Source organism: Ammodytes marinus, assembly GCF_949987685.1.
Source record: "Ammodytes marinus genome assembly, chromosome: 19".
NCBI classification, from domain to species: domain Eukaryota; kingdom Metazoa; phylum Chordata; class Actinopteri; order Uranoscopiformes; family Ammodytidae; genus Ammodytes; species Ammodytes marinus.
The window spans coordinates 15345988-15370181 of record NC_137223.1 but is presented as its reverse complement, the minus strand read 5'-3'; the positions used below and the strand labels follow the sequence as shown (position 1 = coordinate 15370181).

At 41.8% G+C, this 24194-nt stretch overlaps 1 protein-coding gene across 2 annotated transcripts in view; it reads left to right on the top strand.

Annotated features, from left to right (window-relative positions):
* Positions 1–10556: 10556 nt before the first annotated feature.
* The window catches only part of nkain2 (sodium/potassium transporting ATPase interacting 2), a gene marked incomplete at both ends in the record, with an annotated part of 61467 nt that continues 47829 nt past the window's right edge, over positions 10557–24194 (top strand). For both annotated transcript variants that reach the window (XM_080047696.1, XM_080047695.1), the window contains one exon: positions 10557–10610. In XM_080047696.1, the coding sequence (XP_079903822.1) occupies positions 10557–10610 (54 nt within the window). The remainder of the gene's footprint in view (positions 10611–24194) is intronic.

Here is a 24194-nt window from a genome sequence, read left to right as displayed (position 1 = left end):
GTTCACAGACCTGGAAATGAACACACAGACACACACATACACACAAATGGGCACACAATTTTTCTGAGCCCATATGGGCAGAGGCAATGCCAGCCTGATGGAAAGGCTGCACCGAGCACGGAGGAAGTGGAATTACAGTAACTACATTTAAATGAAGTTACTGCATTTTGACTGGTCAAAATGTCCGACTGTCCAATACTTGTATAGAACAAATGTAGGCTACAAACTATGCTTTCCTATCAGTCTCACCGAAAACTGCTCTTGTTTAGTAGGCCTTTGTGTAAGCATGGTAACACTCTAAAATTCAAGATGGCAAACACATTAACCTTGATATCTCCTATGAGTGTTAGAATAGTGAGAGAGAGTATAACACTTAGTTTAGCCTCATAGAGCAGCAAACATGGCTATTTGGACTTGTCTTGTTTATACCGATGTTACAGAGATGGTTAGACCAAAGCTGATAAAGGTCAGTGACACTATCCGACTGCTATTGGAAGGAGCTCCTTTTCATTTACTCTATTTCCTGAATCTTTTTCAGCAAAAGAGACAAAGAAGGTAAGCATGTGGACATTTTCAACCACTTTGCCTGGATACACATCGGTTATCATTCCATTTCGGAGTGTAAAGGTTAAGATTTGGTTGTTATTCGGGCTACTGACTGACACTGATAAACAAAACTTACCAAATTACTGTTTCCATTTCCCAGTCTGATTAACTGACTCACCGACTGACAGCGGTGGATATAAAAACAGCCATTAAACAGTCATTATGGAGGATCATGCTTTAGCTCCAGCCTGTCTGGTCAGAAGGCATTAGAAATAAGGATCTGCACGCGCCAGACACCTCATACATTTTTAACCAATCGATATCCTTGTTTTTACATCTCTCTCTCTCTCTCTGTGTTCTTCCACCTTGCTCTTGTCTCTGCTACTCTTTCTCTCCGTTGTAATATTCTATGTACTGTAATAATTTTCTTGTTTCAGAGCTGCTTTTACCCCCTGAACTAGAAAGTGTATTAATTTGTCTCGTCTCTCTCTTACAATCTGTTTCTTTCCGTCCATCTCTGGGCCACGACATTCATACCATCTCAGTCTTCTGGCCTTCGTCTTGCTCTGCACCCCTCTGTCTGCAACTCTTGTGTTCTTTGCTTTAGTCACTATATGTTCGTGTTGTCTTCATACTCCCTGTCTGGTCCCTGCCCCATTTTGAATATAACTTTGGAAGTCATCTGTCCCGGTTGACTTAGCCCTAAATTAGAATGAGAACATAGTCTGTCTGAGTGTGACAGCACAGACCCCCAGCTGAGCGCGTACATATAAATGTAAGCTACTTATATGTACCATTTCAAATAAGGTGGCAACCACCCCCTGAGAATACATCAGTACAAAAATAGTGCATGTGAGGTTCGGTTCACCCAATTACAAAAGGAAACACATGTGTTTACTTTGCTCTGCTCTTCTCTTGCCATGCAGATCCATATTACATCATACCACCATGTTTTTTAATATTGGTCAATTTCGATTATGGCTGCCACTGCCACACAATACACAATTCATCATCAAAAACTGCTTGTGTAATATCATGTAATGGCGAGAAATATGTCAACGTTTGCATGAATTATGAATGAATATATTTGTATCTACTGCTGAATACATTTTATTGGATAACTTGATAGACATACTTTTTTTTTAACTGTTCTATGTTACTCACGGGGCTTTCATTGTGAAGTGTGTCAGAAGTCATTGTGTCAAAAGTCAGTTCTAAAGATTACGATGGTGATAAATGTATTCATTGATTTTGGAAAGAAAGGCTGCTGTTGATTTGTAACGTGTTGAAACCACATAACAATTCCATTTGCCTTTTGAGGTGGCAGTTTACCAATATCTAAAAAACCTTAAAAATTGAGCAGAAATGTCGACTCAAAATAGCCTTAACGAGGAGAAGCAGCTTTTAGTTTTTATGCACCAACAATCTGGAACAAACTCCCAGAGAACTTAAGTTCTGCTGCAACTCTCAGTTCTTTTAAATCGAGTCTGAAGACTTTTTTGTTTCCATTTTAACCTGCAATTTTCATTTTATTTGCTTCTTTTATTAAATCGAGTTTTTCATTTTTTTTTATTTTTTATTTTTATTTGCTTCTTTTATTCGCTTTTAAATGTTTTATAATGTGTTTTATGTATTCTAATCTTGCCCCTGTAAAGCACTTTGAGTGGCCTTGTGTCTGAATTGTGCTATATAAATAAACTTGCCTTGCCTTGCCTTGCCTTAACACCCAACTGAGATTGCGTTGGCAAATATTTGTTCCTTCCTTGGTATTGGCGAATGTAGTGATAAACATTTACACTAGTTACAACACTTCTGTAGCACAGTATGCACATTTGCACATGTGAGCACAAACACACTAATGTAAGTGCGCACAACCACTTCCAATCAGCATATTACTGACATATGTATTAGGGGAAACTGCGGAAAGGTGAAATGAACCTGTGATTCATTGAACTCAAAGCAATAATCAATTTAGTGGTAACTATGTATTAACTGGAAAAGTTTTTGTCCGACAAACCAGTATATTGCTGCTTTGTCTTAAAGTGGAGATACCATAGTAACAAAGTTGGTCTTTAGAGGGAAAGTCGTCTTTGAGAATATGTTTAGCAGAAGCTGCAGATTTAAATTTATTAAACACAAATTGACCCAGGGCTGGATTAGAAAATGCGACTTAAAGCTTGTTGTGATTTACATTTCACATTTAGACTCATGCTGTTGATATAAATGACAAACGCAAGTGAAATGTACTGAGCTCCTGTGAGCTACTGCTGCAATATCCTGGTCTATTATCACTTACAGTTCTGCCTCCAGGCGTGCAAACACACACACACACACACACACACACACACACACACACACACACACACACACACACACACACACACACACACACAAACACACAAACACACACACACACACACACACACACACACACACACACACACACACACACACACACACACACACACACACACACACACACACACACACACACAAACTGAAGCTGCTTTACTTTTTCTGTGGTAACCTGTAGCAGAAGCACAGTACTTAGCCATATTTTTGATTTTGTTTTGTATACTTGTTAAGGATCCACTTTCGTAAAAGGATTAAAATGGGTTTCTTAAGGACACCAAGACAAGTTGCTCTTACGTAAGCACTTCTGGTTGAGTGTTTTCTTTGTGTCCTTTGTTTATATTCCTAGAAAAGGGAAAACTGAATACAATGCTGAGCACCATTTTTTAACTGCCTTAATTAATTCGCTTTGCACAATTTGCAAAGTCAAAAATCAATTTTAAAAAATCAATACAAATCTATTCCTGGAAAGGAAAAAGGAAAAGGCATCTTATTCACTGTTGCAAAGTGTAGTATAGGCATAATTGGTGGCAATAGTGGGTATCCTGCTACTCTAATCACCTTATGCTGTAATAATTATAGGAGCAAAGATACCTTGCTGTTGGATCACGCAGGAAATGAACGACCATCATTTCAAACTGCCAGAAGCAACGCTTCACTGTGATTGTAGATTCAATTCCTTAAAATGGCACTTTCAATGTGCTTTTAATCAGTTACTTACGCTAAGTGTGGAAATCAAAGATGTGGAAAACATTTTCCTTTCAACCTCTCCCAACCCTGAAAAGATAAAGATGTACCTAGTGTTGCTTGCATAAAGATGATTTAACAAAATTACAGCCCTTAACCATTCAATTGTCCCCCTCATTTGTTGGCTCAATTGATTAAATGATAAGCTATTGTAGAATTCAATCGACATGTCACCCGTGAGTGGCGTAACAAGTTGTTCATAAAGGCTTTTTAAATCTGTCATTTTTACTAATGATTTCACAGATGTTCCAACATGTGCACAATATTTGCAGTATCCTAATGTCTATTCCAGGGAGGATTCTGTCCTTTACAGGCAAAGTGTGTTGCAGGTCGCATGGATTTCATGGGTCGCATTTTTCTTATAAATGCAGGAGTATGAAGATGAAAATGTCTTTGTGTTCTTTCAGACCCTTTTACAGTTTTTTTTTGACCTCGTAAAGTGTTCCATGGATAACAGTGAAAGCCTCAGTGGAATTAAACTTACTTTTTACGGTTAGCTGCCAGTAGAAGTGAATATAATCTTGTTTTCGCAAGGACGTAGGTGGTTAGCGATTGTACAGGTGAGCATGGCGAACTTTGTTAAATAAACCCTGGAAATCATTACAGCCACAATGTTGAATATGCTTTGCGGTCAATCAGGTTTCTGCATGAATGGATTTCTTGTCTGGCTTTATTTATTTTCTCCTGGGGGAATGTGATACAACTTTAAGAAACTAAAAAATGCAGCTCCCTATAGCAGACTTCTAAGACTAGAGACTTTTCTGCACTTTATGACTACCTTATTATGTTCCTAAGACTAGACATGTTATGGTGGAGAGGGAGGAGGTATGGGTCAGGTCATACCCATTCTGCGGCACCAGTTGTTCAGCATCCTCCTTGATGCGCACACCTCAAATGTGTTTAACGACCCGCATGTATCTGTGATTTTACTATTCTAACTTCTTGTTTGTTGGTCTATTCAGCAAGCGTGACATCCATTGCATTTCAAGGGAGAGGGATCTCTCCTCAACTGCTCTTCCTGAGGGTATTTCCTTATCTGAATTTATAGTCTAGGAACAGAGGGTGTCATATGGGGGTACATATTTTAAAAGCCCCCTGAGGAAAATTTGGATTTGTGATACTGGGCTTTATAAATAAAATGGACTTGATATCATTTTTGGCTCTGATAAACACATCATACTCTACCTGTCCAGCCCCAAACGGCAGACAGACCAGGCTTTTTAAGAAAAGCATTTAAAGCTAAAGAGCCATCCTAATGGAAACAGTAACATTTCCTAACAACATCTTACCATCCGATATCGCAGGTTTAGGGACATTTTCAAAGATAGTCATTGTCTGTCATTCTGCTGTGTTTTATGTGTTTCTGTTTACTCACTCACCATGTGCATTCAGTCAACTCATGTCTCCTTTGCCTGTATTTGTCACCTTGCGTCGTCGCCCTACACCTCCTTATCCTTCTCTTCTTTGTCTGTCCTTCTTCTCCACTAGCCCTCCCTGTGTCTGGATTCACCCTCACTCTTTTCTGTCTGTCCATGTCTTATCGTAATCCGTATTCTGTTCATCCTCGATTCTACCTGGTGCAAACAGCAGATATGAGTATCCGTCCAGTCACTGCAACTGTAATTCCACATTCACACGGGCTATTTTCAACTATCATGGTTCTGCAGTTAGATTGCTTTCAGATAGGACAAGGTGTAGGAGGTATGGCGTGTCAGAGTGGCAGACGGTCTGAGTGTTATTTTCCGTGTATGTGTGTGGGCTGAGATAGGCTGGCAGCAGCAGGCATCTGGTGACATCTGGTACCGTCAGATAAAGTAATAAGGGCGCACTATCTCTCACTCTCTCTCCCTTTTCCCCTCTCTTTGTCACTTTCTCTCTCCGTCAAAATCAAACTCAAATGGAGCTTTGTTGACATGACAGGATAGCAGCATGTGTTTGCGAGCCAGTATAGCTTTTTCAAATTAGGTGAAACAGCTTTATGCACAGAGTGTGTACTACCCTCTGCTAACTTTGGAACCAACATGGCCCAAAAGTAGTTAAAGTAGTTTAAGTGAAAATCTGCCGGTCCCATTTACATAATGTAGCCTATCCAGAATGTTTTATTATTTATTTAATTGTATGGAGGACTCAAGATATTCATTATTTTGGACATATCATCATATAATTTAATTTTATAAGCTCAATAAGCTGAGATAATAAAAATATTTCATACTAGTATTGACCCTTTTCTAGCGCTGCAACATACAGTGTTTCTAATTATGGAAATATTATCTACTGAATCTTCTTGGCTAAACAATCAACAGAATCATGAAGTCTATAAAATGTCAGAAAATAGTGATTCATGATCACCCTTTTTTCCATTGTTCCTTTTTAAAAAAGAAGTCTTTATAATGAATGGATTATCATAAGCAATACCACTCATCGATAGGTTGAATCAACTCCTTTTATTGACTTTTTTATATGCCCAGATTCTCACTTACATATGAAGTCCCAATGGTCACAGCCCACCATCTCCACCACCACAACCCCCCCCCCCCCAACCCTCAGGCACAGGCCCAATTGGCTCAGTCTGGCACCTTTGTGAAGGAGCTGATGATGTGTGACAAAGAGAAAATTAGAGCGGCTGCATTTCTGAGCGACTGTTACAAAGGCCACAGAAATGACAACGGAGGGGAAAGAAAGAAAAAAAAGAAGAGAGGGGCAGAAAATGCTCTAAAAGGAGAGGTGGAGGAGAAGTTGAGTGGGAGTACTGGGCAGGTGGGGGCGGTGGATAGAGGACTAAGTAGGTGAGATGATGAATAGAAGGAGGGACGGATGGATGAATGGGTGGATGTTTTGACACATGCCCCCTGGGGAATCAGCCGGTATACATGCCACTGTCACTCAAGATTAGCAGCATAATTAAACTCATGTCGCACTGTGTGTGTGGTTGTGTGGTTTCATGTGTGTGTGTGTGTATTTGTTTGTGCATGCGTGTGTTTGTTGTTTTCCTGGATGTGTGTGTGTGTGTGTGTGTGTGTGTGTGTGTGTGTGTGTGTGTGTGTGTGTGTGTGTGTTAGTGGGAGGGGTAGACTGTGACAAAGATTGATGGTGAGGGGAAAGCAGGCCATTATGTTGTATAGCAAAAGCAGTGATAGCCCCAACACCTCAGTGTCTGGATCCATGGTCTGGATAAACTGCTGGCCATTTTAAAGGTGTGGCATGTGTGACCCCACAACACCCCCCTCCCAAACACACATGCAAACACACACACTCAGATTCCCAACCTCTAATTGGTGGCACACTGCTTGTTTTCAGAAGCAGTTTACTGCTTCATTTGGCTCTAGTGTGCAGTTGTGATGTCTTCAATGAACCCCATCCACTGTGGGAACAACACAAACCCATTGAGCTTTATTAAGTGTCACTCTTAAATGAGGCATTCACTATTTGAAGTGTAAGGCTCTTTCAAATAATTGATGGAGAGCAGTGAGCTTTTTTTGTTGTTGTTCCGTGACATTTCAAAACACCTTGTCCCCCATTTTTCCTTAATACCAGGTTATCAGGAAAACACCTTCAGCCTTCAATTTAGTGAATGTGAAATGAGGATACAATTATTATCTTGACAATTCAGACTGGACTCCCCACTGAGAGAGAGGCTCTCTTTCAGAGTGGTGGTTGAAGGCCACGTTACTGAGCAGCTGCACGCCGACCAAAGCTCCATCTCTCTCCGTCTATGTTTGTGTGCCTCAGTGAGTGAAAAGAGCCCCACCGCTCCCCTGCCGAGCGGAACATCAGCCTTGTCAAGTCAGCCAGAGGCAGCTGCAACAGTGGCGGAAGTAGGATCATTTTGACTTCAAACTTAAAGCCCATAGACTCAAATATTCTGAGTATTTTTTTAAAGGGGAAACCAATAAGCCTTAAAATGCAGACCCACATCTAGAACGATGAAGTGTCTGGCAATAAGCAATAGACCTTCCCAACTGAAGGGGCGGCAGCGACGCATGCATTTCAAAATACCTCTGCACGCAATCGGATATAGCACTACGACCGACTATGGCCAATCCGAGCAATGAACAGGGTAAGGTAATCAGAGCAAATTAAACTTTTGCCGTATCCGGTCTGCAAAACAGCAAATACATCTTTCTCGCTAATGAAAGATGTGTGTGCCGTCTTCTGTTAATTTTTCAAAGATAAATTGGAGTCCAAGTCGTCAAGTGTCGAGGCCAAAGCCGCTTCAAACAACATATACGGACGCAACCTTCTCTGTTGTTTACTATCACGACTTCGATGGTGCAGGCGCTGTCGTCATCCGGGTATCCCCGCCCATATCAAATACTACGATTTGATTGGTCAGTCGGAATTTTCCAACATAGTTAATGAGCTCCAATGGTTCGTGGCCAGAGTAGTATGCAGAGTTCATTTAGATTTGGAAAAAATGGCTGTATCTATGGTACTAACAAAGCAGAACACACTAAAATAGACAGATAGAGCTTGAGTTATACAAAATAACCATCATCATTATAGGCCTACCAGGAAGTGGAACCAATACAAGCAAAACAACAATTACAAGTTTATCACAAAGGCTATGGCGTTTGATTAGTCTTATAACTATTTGCTGAAAATATCACACAAATAAAAAAATGTAGCCTATAGGATTATCGGAGCTGAGGTGCATTCAGTGTCCACTAAGTTTGCCCCTGTACAACCTAAAGGCCATGATTCCTTGCTAGTTGAAAGCACATTGAGCTCAGGTGTGGATCAGAGATGCAAGTGCATTTGAGGTACACTAGTAGGATCATGGGACCTGTTATAAGACACATTTACACATAGACCAAAAACCCACTGCAATACAGTGCAGTTCCCTGCCTGGAACCAATAACAATGAAAAACGTTTATTGGGTGCATGCAGCACTACTTGAGTTAGCGACCCATTGCACCATTGTCGAACCTCTAAGGTCAGCTAAAGCAAACAGAAGGTGTTGCAGTAAGATAATTGGTAAACATACTGTATGTTAGGCTACAGATAGGCCTATACTGTATTTCACAAACTAAAGCTGACATTCACATACGGCTTTGTTAGCTATAGTAAGGTGCAATTTCGACAATGGCCATGTAAGCTCAATGTATTGCAACTCAAGAAACAAAAGTAGATAAGGAACACAAGCAAATTAAGAACTATTATGCTTATTAAAACATATTTCAGCATGTGGTCTTTGACTGTAGCATTGACCCACCCAATTCTCTATTTCTGGTTGTGTTTTCTCACTTTGCAACATTCTTTATTAATGCTGATCATGTGCAATTGATAAATTATTCTCAATTTGCTTGAGAAACAGATAGAAAAAATGTAGGCTATTTAGGCCTACTCACTTCGATTTTGCACTATTCCCAGGGTAAGAAATATAGCCTACGGTTTTATTTTGAAACCCCAGACCCGGAACAGCCACGTGGTCGCGTGCTCTTTGACTTGACAGATGGCAGGCGCGAGACGCTCCTCTCGGCTGTCTCCCTCGGTCCGTTGGTCCATCCCGGTTCCCATTGTCTCCCCTCTCTTCACTCCTTGAAGACAACCTCAAGACGGCTGAAGCAAACTTGGCTGTTTATTCAGCTCTCACACCGCCTTTGTGTAGCTGACGTAACGTTTGGAGACTTACTTCGACCTGAAATTTCACCCTGTCCCTCTCCATCCCGAAATGTGGACCCCGTTTTCTATCTCTCTCCCCCTTTCTTTCTTGAACGTTGTTGAAATGTATTCGCTGTAACGGAGGCACGGGGAAGGGGGCGGTGAATAAACCGACAGACGGTGCTGAGGAAAACGGCGGTTGTTGTGGAGCTGCACCGGAGCAGGATAGGGACTTCTTAGCCAACGAAGACCCTGAAACCAGCTTCCTTGAGCGGCTGGTGATACATCGCAACATCCTTGCAACAATTCTACTCACCATGAGTAGATGAAACAACAACAACAACACCGTCAACAAAAAAGCAAAGACATTGGATCAGGCTACAACCCCTTGGAGGTAAAAGACGCCGTGTTGTGTTGTTGTGTGTTGGCAGTGAATGAACCCCGGAGGATGTCACCGCTCCATTACTTCCCCTGAGGAGAGGGAGCTCGTCTGTGTGAGGAGGCAGGGAACCACTTGCACCTGTTTTCCCCACCCTAACACAAACGAGGCTGTTTTTATTGTCACCCAAATCCAAGCAGCAGTGGGATTATTAAACAAAAAGAGCATTTAATCTGTGGATTAATCTCACCTCCATGCTTTTTCACAGTCTTTCAGTGTTAGTGTGGTTTACCAAGGATATCCAAGGTTTTTTTTTGTCCATTGAGTGATGACTGGACATGAGCAGCATCCTGTGTGGACATAACCAGAGTCACTGTAATCTTTGTTTAATGCAGGTGTTATTTCTGTCAAGGGAATATCCACATGGATTCTATGTTGTGACCAGTCAGTCAAAAATGAACCACTCAGCTGATCTTATCCAACCACAGAGGAGCTGACTTCAGTTGCACAGGCTTGAGAGGAGTGCTGGCTGGATCCTACATCATAATTAGCGGAGTTGTATCATCCCCAAGGCCCCACCTCAACTGCCTCTGATCCCTGACTGTGTGTTGGAAGTCCAGAGGACCACATGTCAGGCCACTCACCTGTCAGCGACCTCTTCCATTTGAATGAAGTAGAAGCCCTTTTATCCCTCTGAGCTCCAGCGAGGAACCAGGGCCCGCGCTCTGTTCTCTGAGGCCGGGCAGAGAGCGCCTCCACCTGGGCTACCTGCCAGCCAGCCAGACGGGCCCTCCTGGGGCTTTTTTTTTTTTTTTTTAGGAGGGAATTTGAAGGTCCAGCTGAGATTGTTTGTTTTTGTTTTTTGTGTGTGGAGTTTTACCCAGAGTTTCTTCTCCACGTGGATCACTGGAGAAAAGGAAGGAGGACACCATGGGGTGCTGTAGCGGCAGGTGCACCTTGGCCTTCATCTGTGGCATGCAGCTGGTAAGTGCTAAGATTACTATTGATCCTGTTTCGTTGTGCTAAGATTACTATTTTCCTGTTTAAAGGTGGAGTCAGCGACTACTGAGAACGCTCCTCATGATGCGCTACCTGTCCGTAATGTGTGTGTGACTGTGAATATAAAAAAAAATTGTGTGTTACACAGCATTAACTCTGTTAACTGATATGTTAACAAAGGGGTACCTATGTAAACAAAGGGGGTCCACCGTAGCTAGCAACATACCTGTTTACAGAGCCCAAGCTGTGGATTAACACTGACTGGATATATTTACAGCACACACACACACACACACACACACACACACAGTATGAACAGATAGCGGATCGTGAGGAGATATTCACTGATTTTGGAAAAAAAAGATTGATTTTGACAACAATTGTCTAGGATCACTGACTGCACCTTTTAAGTGTGGTAAGAGTTTTACCAAAAAACAAGGCAAGACACGGAAACTGAAAAGATAAATTACAAAAGGAAATGCATCTCTATCAAGGGGACAAGACACAGAGCAGTGTATGTCTTTGTGTGGGAATACGGATGGATGGAGGGAAAGTAGATGGATGACTGAAAGGTCAAATTAACAGAGGTTAATAGGTGTGTTAAAGGTCACGGTACGAGGTAGGATCTGGTTTGAGGGACAGTTTGATGAATAGCTGGATTAAATGGATGAATGGCTGTTGGAGGGGGCTGTAACACGGCACTAAGAGTCCATACAGAGCGTTGATGGATAGTAGGGAGGCTGGGAGTGATGAATGGAGGTAAAGCGGGGACTGATGGCGAATGGATGGATGGATGTACTGGACTGGTACATGAGATTACAGTATGTGAACAAATGTATAGACGGTGGGAAGGAGGAGTGGACCTTATGTAAACCCATGGAATCATCTGCTGCTGTGCCATTCCCTCCGTGTCTGTCTCTCTTTGTATCTCGTTCTCCCGTCACCATCTGTGTCAATGGAAAGTGATGCCAGGCAAGTGGGAGGGAGGGAGGGAGGAATGGGTCTCTATGTGAGCACAAGTGTGAGGAACACAAGTGATTTCATTAGTTCAGTCATGTGCACCATTTCTATATCAAAAGACAAAAATCCCATGTAAAACTCTTAACAATGACCTGGAGCAGCAAAGTTAGTTGGTCCTTTTTTGTCCAGACATTTTCATCAATCTTCATCTTGATTTCCAATGGTTTTTCGGCGGTATTTAGAAGTGGTGGAACACCACACAACGCTACACAACGTTGACATATTATGGCCTTGTAAGGTTTATATGGCACGCACAACTACCTAAAACATTAGCAACATTACTTTGGAATTTTGCTTCTGGCCAATGTGAAAATGAAAAAATCCTGTATTCACTCTACTTTGAGCTCAGGTTTTGGTCTCCACCTCCTCCTCCTGAGAGATCTATCAGCCTCCTTAGCTACAAGAGGTTAGGGTTCACCTGCTGTGTGGTGTGTTCAAGTAGCGCGCTGAAGACATAGCGCTATTATTTTTATATTATGGAAAATAACGTTGATTAGAGCGGTGAGAGTGAACCAACGGATGAGCTGAAAGATGTTAAAATAGACGGAAGAGCAGAGTCGGCGATACATCTGCAGGTGTGTCACATTGAGTGACACCTTCGCATTAAACATGGCCATATAAAAAATAATAATAATTAAAAAAAAAAATACAAAGGTTTCACTTTGCATTTTATAACAGCTATCAAACGGCGGTTGCTCGCTGTTTTGCTCGCTGTCGTTATCAATCTCCCCACCTTGGCTACACCAAAGGAGCATTATTTACTGTGCATATTTAGTATCAGCAGCAAGAGTAACAGCTACAGTCGGAGAAAAATAAATCCAGGGTGAGAAATTCTCCGGAGGCTTCCCTGGGAATTAAAAGAAATCGGCAACTCCAGCATAGAAGCAAAGTAGGAAGGTTTAGTCAAAGTGGTACCACTCACCACAAAATAAATCCTGCGTCTCATTAGACGGTCTAGATTTATGAAATGGAACAGTGTTCGAGGATCTCAGAGTTTCTTCCTCCGCATGGAAACTGAGGACGCTCTGTGATATAGAATGGGACATTGTACAGGCATGTGCACAGATGCATAAACATGAGCCGTGTGAGCCTTGTGCCGAAGCATTCTCAGTTTATGGAGTCACATACAGTAAGCATGTGCAAACTGAGGACCTATTGTCATGTTTAGTAGGACACTGTTACAGACCTGATACCCTTTGTTTGTGTGTGTGTGTGTGTGTGTGTGTGTGTGTGTGTGTGTGTGTGTGTCTTTGTATTAAGTACAAAAGAGCATGAAAATCACCTAATTTACCGTAGGATATAAGTGTATATGACCCTGGCTGTGAGTGTGTCTGTGTGTGTGCTTTGCGAAAGGCCTATTGTGCTGTTAAATGGGACGTTGCTATGCATAATTTTATTCAAAACAGGGCAAACAGCAGGTGTGTAAGTTAACGCGTCTGCAGCACAATGCCAATAAGATTGCCACTTGTGCCGCACACACACGAAACATGCCGGCGCCCTGTAAATGGGGATGCTGTGTGTTTCCGTCGGTGCAAAAGTGGGAGGGTTTGTGCAAGAGTGTGTGTACACTTGTGAATGAGATGCTGTCACAGTGATAGTCATTGTGTCTAATGTGGTGGAACTAATGCTATGCCATAGTCAACAACATGTTTTGCTCTGTTAACTGTAATAGCTAAGCCAGCTGATGCCACCACTAGCTGCGCTGGAGGTCTGACTCTGTATGTTACAGTTAGCTGTGTTACAGTTCCAGCCATTTAGACAGCTCTCCTCCTGATGATGAAAGAAAAAAGCAGCATGTAAGGATAAAGATATCAAAACATTTTCCACAAAAGCGAAACCCACAGGAAACCGCAGTGCCCACAATCCTCCTTGTTTCAAAACAACTTAATTGACCACAAATTACAAGGCAGCCTTTTCTCTTCAGCTTGCCTCTCTGCCCACCTCTCTTTGCTGGAGGAAATTGTATTTTTTGCTATGTGACTTCCATGTAATGGTTGACCTCGCAGAGTTAGAAACAATGCTGCTGCTTAGTGCTTCTTATGTATCGAATCGGACGTCTTATGTATCTCTTAAGCCCAGGACACACCGGCCCGGTAATCGCCGTCGGAGAGTCTGGAAGGGGCGGGGACACGAATCTGTTTGGTGTGTGCCGTGACGTCGGTCGTCGTAGATGTCGTCGGGCTTCTTTTGAGCCGATTAATCGGTGGCGGGCAGTCTTTCAGTTGGAGCAATTTGATTGGTGGAGGGCTAGCGATCAGTGAAGCCCAGAAGTGAGGCGGGTAGCACAAACAGCTAACAACAGTTAGCCATTGTTTTAATGTGTTTGTTTGTTTCGTTCAGCGAGTACTCACATGCATCAACCCTTGTTGACTGCTCGACACCATGCTCGACACCATGCTCGACACTCTCTGCTAAAAATGGTGCTCTTTATGGTCCATAAATATAAATACGTATTTCTATCTATGTTTATGGTCTAGAGAGCCGTCCCATCATTTCCGGCTTCCGCATTTTTTTGGGCCACAATACAGATTAGCGCCGCCTGCTGTTATGGAGACATTACGTCCCGCGCAAGCGCAGAGCGTACGGTAAGTCAGTAGTCGGCTCGGTGTGTTCTTGGCACTTTTTTGGCCGCGACGGGCAGACTGGAGCTGCCTGAAACGGCAGACTCCATTTTCGGGTAGTCGGACCGGTGTGTCCTGGCCTTTAGCAGCACTTCTCTCCTCTGCTTTGTGAGCTGGATTATTTGGTAACATGGAGGATTTCACTGGAGCTGATCAGAGCTCATTGATCCTGTGTGGAGATATGTCCACCTCACAGCTGAGCAAGGGCTTAAGTCTCATTCATTCTGCCAGCTTGTGATCCAAAATCAAGGTAAATTAAGTGGTTATTGGCATTTTGGCTACTTTTATGGTTTTGTTTTTGCTTTCAAATCCCAGTTTAAAGCTAATATATCCACCGTTTTGGCTATAAAATGGCACAAAAAATGCTTAAAAATCGCCCATTACAAATTCCTAATGTAGAGGTAATATATTTGCTTATTATGATTGACAACACAATCCAAAACTAAAGGATATTCAGTTTATTATTACATAAGGGGAACACAAAGAGCAGATCCTAGCAGTTGAGAAGCTGGACCCAGAGAGGGTTTTGACTTTTCTCTTGGGAAATGACTAAAATGATTAGTGGAATCTAATTGTTGTCGATTATGTCTTTTCTGTCTAATACTCACCTAATAAAAAGGTGAACTACATTATGTAGGGCTGATCTTATAATGCAGTACTACTAATTGCCACAGTCAATAAGTCACTACACTTAGCCTAAAAAGAAGCCTGCACGATTAGGCAAACAATATGTAATTATGGGAGTTTCAATCATAATGTCAGTAACTCTCAACAAACTATCTAGAATCAGGGTATACACCACATTAAGAAACTTTTCTATGAAGGAAATACAAGCAAGCAAATAAGGAATAGGGTTCATTGAAGTTTGAACGAGTCAGACAATGACAACTGTCTTCATTTGTTATAGGTGGAGTTAGCGATTCTGGAAAACGCTTGTTGTCAAAATCACTTATTTTTTTTTCAACACACACCCACACACTCACACAGTACTACGGACAGGTAGCAGACCGTCACTGATTTTGACAAAAAGTGATTTTGACAACAAGTGTCTCCAGAATCGCGGACTCCATCTTTTTAAATTTCTACCAAACATTTTTTTTTAATTGCATTCTCAATGGTGCAAAAGATGAAACACGTGCAGACTGTTAAAAGTGTGCCACAGAGCGGTGAGCAAAACAGAGAGTATAAAAGATTACAAAGTTGGATGGTAAAGCCAGAACAGAGCTAAACAGATCAGATGGTGTTTATACCAACACGTTTCTCACTCGCACACACAGCTTCACATGTGTCACTGGTGGTGACTCACTTTTCTGTAGCGGTGGTTGCTATATCAGTGCACACACCCACCAGCTGCTGTCACGAAGACAATGACTGAATCAATCCAATGGCGTGATAGGGATGGCGAGCGTTGGCCTCGCTCCATTGGCTGCTTCGGTGGAGCTTGTGCAGACGGTTTGTGGGTGTTAATGTTGATGGAACGTTAATTATGTTGTTGTTGTTGTGCAAGCTAATTGAATAGAGTAAATGGAAAACAATTACGGCTTTGCAATTCAGCACAGTGCACAATTATAGTGAGACAGTGATTCACAATCCGATAGATTATATAATTGATTTTTTTTTTTTTTTCAAATAAAGTGCAAGGGGCAGTGCAATAAAACATTTAAAACAACTAGAAAATACACACTTGAAATTGCACACATGAACTGTAACAATGTGTTGGACACGTAGAGCGCCTATAGGCTATCAGAGACACAGTGTTGGCCCGTCTGTGGGAGTACATTCCTGTGACATTTCCACCATGGAGTGACATAATGAATAATTTACCACTTGGAAACTGCGACATGAATGCAGAAATTGTATCTCTGCATGTGAGCCGTGTGCGTTACCTGATTACAAAACAGTGACTGTGCAGACATTCAAACCCAGAAGTCAATACCTATGGAAGATACATTCCGGGGGGGGAGGGGGGAGGGAGGGGAGAGTGGGGGTGGGACACGGATAAATCAATGTTGACAGGTTGGATTCTCTAGAAATACACCGAAACGTTATTTGGACTTTTAGGTGGGATTTTAGGCAAACATCAATGTTCACAACTTGACATTAAATAGAAAACATTAAAGTACCTGTGAGTTTGGTTGAATAATTTCTGATGATTCAGTTGGCAAATGGTAATAAATGATCAATTTAGATTAAGATATTGCAGGTTTGTCAGCAGCTTCTCCCATTCTGTCTAATTGGAGTTCAACTCAAAATAATCTTGTCAGACATATTCAGTTACAGTTATTTAGCAATTATTATGATGCGCACATGCATCATGTCATTGTTTGTTCGGTATTTTGAAGCAAATCCACTTAGAGTTGAAAATGAACAGAGCTCACTGCTCTTTCACTCTGGCACCTCCTTACTCATCGCCACAACTTGGTTAGATAAAAAGTCTTTGCTATCCTTTATGTACAACGCTGCTTTCAACAAGGGTCACACACAATCTCAGGTCAGAGTCCATAGATTTTCTGTCGCTTTTTCTTTTTTCGCAGTGTCTAATTTGTCTGTCTCTTTATCCCCAGGTCCCTTTCTTTTTATATGTGTCCACTCACTTTCGTACGTCTTTCTTGGCTTTTTCCCCTTTCACTATCTGTCTCCACCTCCTCTTTCTTTCCTTTTGTCCCTGCATGGAGGAATACAGCCATCACACCTTGGCCATTGACTTGACTGGCAATTCATTCACTGTGCGTCAATAGATTCTGTGAACAAAACAAGCTTTCACCTATTGGTGTTCAAGTACTGCTCCATTGTACCAAATCAGACCTGAAACCTTAGATCAGTCCAAGCTTTGTCTCATTGTCCAGGTTGTTTTCTATGATTAAGGGCTACTGCACACCACACATCTATTTCAACCGTCAATAATATTAAGAACATTTGACAAATGCTTAGGAAAGTAGCTTATATAACAGGCAGTGTGCATCGAAATTGACCTGCCTTGTTGGGTGAAAATATTACCTGTTGCGAGCACATATTTTCTGAATTTTGACTGTTATTGACTATTTCCTGTTTGCAACCCCCATGTTGCTACACCTTTTGATCCGTGATCCTGGTATCATATTGAAGTCAATGAATTGCTATGTGCTGTAGAGAGTTGTAGCTCTTCCCCCGTTCTCATAGCTTGTTCTCCATTAGCATTTGTAACTCAATGTGTTTTCTGATGCAGAGTTTTTCTTACAATATTTTTTTTATTATAGACTGGAAATGGTTCCTGGGTTTTATGCTAATTATATATCGACTAAATTACTGTATAGTTGAGATCTGAGATCAGAAGGATAATGTCCATGACAAGACATAGAGTATTCAGTTATGCCAGCAGCTCTGGTAGGCTGTAATTAGGCCGATCCTTGCTTTGAGCTATATGTTAACACTATAATGCCATTGTGCCCAGAATGACAATGCTAACATACCATGTTACACAGGTGAAATGCTTACTATCTCAGTTTGATATGTTTGCATGCTATGTGTAGCCTATAAGCAGTGGCACTAAACAGAAAGTGCAAACGGAGCTGATGAGGATGTTATGAGTTATTTGGTTATAAAGGATAAATTGATCTCCAAATGTATTACAATTCATCCGGAGAACCTGGATGACAAGTTCAACCCATCCAATAGTTATGTAGACATTTCACCCAAAAGTCAACCTCATGGTCGTGCTTGACTAGTGGGAAAGTCATGAGATCACCAAATGATTTCTCTTCTGGGGACCATCAATGTTGGTCAAAAATATTTCAAATAGTTGTTTAGATATTCTATTGTAGTCCAACCTAAACTGGTGGACTGACCGGTTGGCTGATAAATGAATGGATGTTGCCAACCTAAGGGTATATAACTTGTGCATGCATTGCATATTATGCATTCAACAAGATGTTTGCAGAATGGGGTCTCAGTCCATAGGTTTATTTCTATGTAAGAGTCTTAATTTATGTCCAAAAACCCTAAAAAATATACTTGTAATGGACCTTCAGATGACAGGAAGCCCAGGATGTTGGAGAGCTTAATTATGAAATCTATTTCCAAAAATGACGACTGAAGAGCCCAGTGTGAAATCACATCCATTGTTGTGGCCACATCTTTGAAAACAAAACTCAACCCCTATTCCATATCTACACTCATCTACAGAGAGCGAGTGAAAAGTGAGGCGACCAAGTGCAACAAAAAGGTCATGACACGGTTTGAGCGAAAGATGTGTATCGACGGTGCTGAAGGCTGACCTTGTGCACATCACGACCACCACCGATGGATGATCTGAGGTGGCGTCTGGCAAAACAACTGCTGCCTCAATATTTACAGACAGGCAGACGGACACACTGACAGATACCTACTTGTTTTTTCTTTCTGTTTTAATTTAATACACTTCAAACGTGTGTGTCGCTGACTTTCCGTTGCTTGCTTGCTGCTCCTGTATTTTTATTTACCCCTCAAGGTTAAAACACTCTACCTATTGTTCTCTGGGAAACTCATATCCTGTTGATGTAGATGTTGCTATTGTTGTTGATGCCGTGCCTCCTGATATTCCGCCTGTGCAGTCGTTTTGATCTCATGACATCAAAGGCGCGCTTGAATTATAATGGCGAGCGACTGTGGAGCAATGCCTCAAGCTTCATTACACATAATTATGAGATGGAGATATGCCTGGTGTCAGATAAAGGGAAAAAAAGCAAGCCACATTTTCAAAGTGGCACTGATTTTTGTTGAGAAGCCTACAGGATTTTCTTTTTTTTTAAGGCTTGGAAAAGTTGTTCAACTCAGAGAGGAGTGTGAAGTTATCGACGCTTGATATTCAGCCGAACAGGCAAGAAACATTATGAGGTTTTCAGGCAGCGGCAGTGATAATTTTTTTTGCTACAGAAGTAAACCCTCCATCTACTTACAATCTAGCCGTCCTCCCATCAGCAGTACACATACCTTCATCCTGAGAAAACACCTTCGTAGACAGTTTATAAAGTTTATCATATTGTATGGATTCAACTTGTAATCTTTTATTCTACTATCCTATCTTTCTCTTTTGCTTTCTTATTCTGTGCCGCCATTTTTTTTCTCTCTCTGTAGTATTATCTCAGCGTTGTCGTCTGGTAATTTTTCCCTTAGCGTCTCTCACTCTTCCTCTCAGACCGCACAGTCTCTACCGGGTCTTTTCAGTTGCTCGGGGAGCTGTGAAAACGATGTCTGTGTGTCTTTGTGGCTGCATCCTGTGGGAAGTGCCTTTTTGTCTGTGTGTGTGTGTGTGTGTGTGCGTGCGTGCGTGCGTGCGTGCGTGCGTGCGTGTGCAGGGACGGCGGAGGTGGTGGAGCGTGTTAAGTCTTAAGAAACCCCTCGACTATGATAAGGAGCCAAAGGAGGAAGGAGAGAGGGAAGAATGAATTGATTGATAAATTAATTCGTAGTGGATAGACAAATGACTGTGTGGGGATCGATAACAGGGGATAGAGGGGTTGAGATTTGGATGAATAAATGTGAGAGTGGGCCGCGGGGAGGGGGGGGTTCAGATGATAACAAGAGGGGGAAGGATCGATGATGGATCGATACGCAAGATGTATAGATGAACAGATGATAAATGGACAATGCAGAGTCATCAAATGTTTGGTGTTGACTTTGTTAAAGTTGGGCAAATAATGTGTGTGTGCTGTAATGGACGGTAGTTAAGAGTCCATTTTTGCGTCTAAAGTGAGTGTTTTGGCTGACCATACAAAGCCAAATAATATATAGCAGGATCCGAATAGATGTGTACAGTCAGTGATTGACCAACCAGCATCACCATCATTCCCATGCCCTCAGTGGCAGGTGTCGTCTGACACTGGGTGGGAATTATCAGAGGATAGTACACAACAGAACCAGTTCCATCTGGAAGGTGAGGGTCACATGAGTGACAAGGTGGTAGCCAAGCAACTACTGCTGGCATGTTAACTGCAGATTCTTAAAGATGGATGATAGATAGATAGATAGATAGATAGATAGATAGATAGATAGATAGATAGATAGATAGATAGATAGATAGATAGATAGATAGATAGATAGATAGATAGATACACAAATATGTCTTTGGGGTCTGAAACCATTGATGACAGTCTCCTTTCTCTATGTGCGAGCTATTATAACAACATCTCAAAGTAAAGACCTCACTGGTGTTTATAAATGCATGGGGGAGTTTAACAATGACGATGACTTTTATTAAAAAAAACATGTTACAATGGAAAATCTACAGTAGGAACTGATTATTGAAAAGGACATTCACCGTCCTTTTCACCACTGTGGCAATCAGCTATGTCCCCTTCATTATCTGATATTTCTCTTGCGTAGTAGAACTGTAATAAATCGGGGGTAACTTGGAGGGATAGCTGCTTCTCTTATAGTCATATAGTCTTGCTTATAATCTACTGACTGCTGCCGACGCCCTGGCTGTCTCGGACTGACCCCCAACGTCTCCCTTTCGATATTGAGCCTCTTACTTGCATTAATGCGATTGGCTCAAAGTTGGAGGCAGTGGCCATTGGCCAGGGAGTGACAGCGTTTGAGCACAGGCCAAAACCTATGGTTATTGTCGGGAAAAGTGGCCGGCCAATCTTTTGTGTGACTTTTATAGGTTTATCTACTAAAGGTTTACTGTCACTTGGTCAATATAGATTCTCCCTGCAGTTCAGAGATGATCCATCCAGTTTTCTAACCCGGACTCCATCTGTTTATGGCTTTTAAAACAAGAGAATACTGCAATCTGTTTTATTTGTTTTATTGTGGCAGCCATGGAAAAGCAATATATGAGGAGGATCAGTTCCTATGAAAATAATCTATTAATCCGTTCAGAAATGTAAGAGTGTACAACAAACAAATGTCCTTACTCTCTCAAAGTGAGTGCACCTGTCCTGTACTTACCTGTACATTTTACACAAAATCATATCCCTCTCACTTTTTCCTCATCCGCCAGTATTTGTAAGCCATTTGTTTGGCTCTCATTGACGCAACACAACAGATGGTGGTTTGCTTTCCATAACTTTAACTCTAATATTTGTCAGGATAATTTGAGAGACAAAGAGGACACCATATTTCGCATCACAGCGTTGCCATCAAAGAACCATCAACTTTGGCAGGAAAGTGGACGCTTAAAGCCACTACGAGTAACATGGCACGTTGGCGTCCCCTTTGGACAAAAGCGGTAGTATTTTTACGACGCCCGCCGTCGCAAAGCTGCTTTCTAGCGCGTGCCAGGCACGCGAGTGTGAACTGAGAAGGGAGCAATATAGTGCATGTCCGTGTGTTGAAAGTGTGAGGACTCTTTTCGGCTCCGTGAGAGTGGTTTTGACACTGCATCAACTAATGCCAGTCACTGCCACACACACCTGATTGCAATGAGTTGATGAGCAGCAGGGTCACCTAACTACTCTCACGGAGCTGAAAAATTACGTGTCCGACTCCTCACAGAAAGCGAATGAACGAGAGACGGCAGTTAGTATGGATCACGATGAGGTAATGTGTTTATGTTGTTGTAAATAATGACTATTTCAGATAATGGTTATCTGATGATGGTGAAGCAAAGCAAACTTTGTGTTAGTACCAACCGCTCATTCATTTAGGAGCAAACACTGCAGTCTAGTTTCGCTCTCGTGAAATTGTATACACGTTGCTTGGCAACGCCCTGGTCCCGCGCGTAGCCTATATCACTCTCCCTTTTAGCTTTTCTTCATTGCATTTTTTCGTTGATGTTTCAGCCCCGTTATCAGTCATTATGATGACAAATAACTGTCTCAAACAAAGCTCCCGCTCCCCTTCCCTCACCTGGAGGGATAGGCTTCTCAATTCACGTTGCTGCACCACACTGAAATCTGCGACCAATACGGATATGTGACCATAGAGCCTGCACGAGCGAACCGAAAATCGGACTGGGTGTGCGACCAGACCAAAAGCAGTAATAAAAACTATTTAAAAACGTCTTTCTTTGCACTGATGGTCTCGTTTGCTGTTAAAGGTAATTTATGATTATCAGAGGAAACATGAGGCTGTTTAAAAGATATTTAAATGTTACTTGTAGCCGCTTTAAAGATGTGCGAGGCGAGCTTTAGAATATTTCCACTGAATACTTAAGAGCTCATTTAACATGGATCTTCCTCATGTGTTCGGCAGTACCTGGCACTTTGCAAAAATTGTTTATTTACAGAAGGACGTGCTGCTCTTTAATTGTGTCATGAAACATATAAACTATGATTGTGAAAGCAGCGTATTCACTCCCTACATTTTATTTCCTTCACTTTTTTTTATGAGGGATAACAATCTAATTTACCTCTGTGCACCCCTCAGCACCCGCTCTGAACATCATCCTCTTCATTTTAAACTTGTTTTTTCCTTACACTATTGCCTCTGCGGCCCATGGTCCTTCCCCTGTGCCTTGTAATACATCTTGTGTTCATCATGCCAGGTGAAATCCATCAGGTTTAACAGAGTTAAGTCCTTTAACCGTTTTTTTTTTTTTTTTTCGGTCGACAGCAGCCAGGCACAGAGACTTCTTGGTGTCTTTACTGATAGGTGCAATTTTTTAACATTTGACAAACAAGCTGTTTTCCCCCTTCACCAAGTCTTGGAAGTACGGGGAATAACCCTCTTATCACCGAACTCTGCAAGAAAAAGACAACAAACGCATTTACAAAATGTATGAACTATTCCTTTAAGATTCTGTGGTATTCTTTTTTATTTTATGCATTGAGTTTATTTTGCCTATACGGCAAAACCATTTATTTATTTATTGAAGAAATAGTTTGGTCTAAAATGTCAGGAATAAGTTTAAAATGGCAATCATGGTGAAGAGTTTTAAAAATGTGCACAAATATGGATCTTCTTTAACTAACACGCCAAATTTACATGACTCATGAAAATCATTCTCTTGCTTCCAGTTCCTTTTACATCTTTTATTTGTAAAATTAATGAATAAAATACATGTAGGTTGCTCCCATCTTGAGAAGCGTGTTTGTGTTTTCAAAACACCAGATTGAGCTTATTATTTCGCAGCACTGATACTCGTACGCCTCTGCGTTTTTAGCTAGCACGAAGAAAGAAAAAAAAAAACACCTCAAAAGCGTGTTGTGACAGCAGCTCTCTCCTCTTAGATGGGACACATCTTCACTGCCGCCCGCCAAGGTCTTTTGTCGCTTGTCCCCAAAAGCTTCCAATATTTTGATCTATAAATATATTACTTGTGTCTTTTGTTGTCGTGCACAGAAACATACCCACGCGTTGCAGAAGAATCATATCCATGCACTGCCGGGTATGTACGCTCAGATACGCGGTATGAATCCAGAAATTCATCTTTTCTCCACACAGTCCCTGAAGGCACCATTGAAGAAGAGTTTTGTTTCAGTTCTGAATCCCTTTAAATACTAGAGAAAGGTATTGGGTGATGTGTGAGAGCAGAAAGAGCTCAACATTACACTTTCATCTTCACCTGTAATCATTCCCCCCCCTCCCCTCCAAACACTCATCCCTCTCTCATGCCCGATTCTCCTCTCCACCTTCTCCCTCTCAGTATGGATTGATTTAGTCTTATTACCTTACACACCTGCCCTCTGGTTTGGCACACACACACACACACACACACACACACACACACACACACACACACACACACACACACACACACACACACACACACACACACACACACACACACACACACACACACACACACACACACACACACACACACACACACACACACACACACACACACACAGTGTAATCAGATCCGCACATCTCTTGTATTTTTGAATACGGCAGCTAAAGTGAGATGCAGATACAGTCTCAGCTTTCAGCCCGGGTTTGGTTTCAGCATATCATCCAAACTGTAGTCCCGTCTCACCAAAATAGAAGCATGATATGTTTTTGAAATGGTGGAGACATGGTGGAG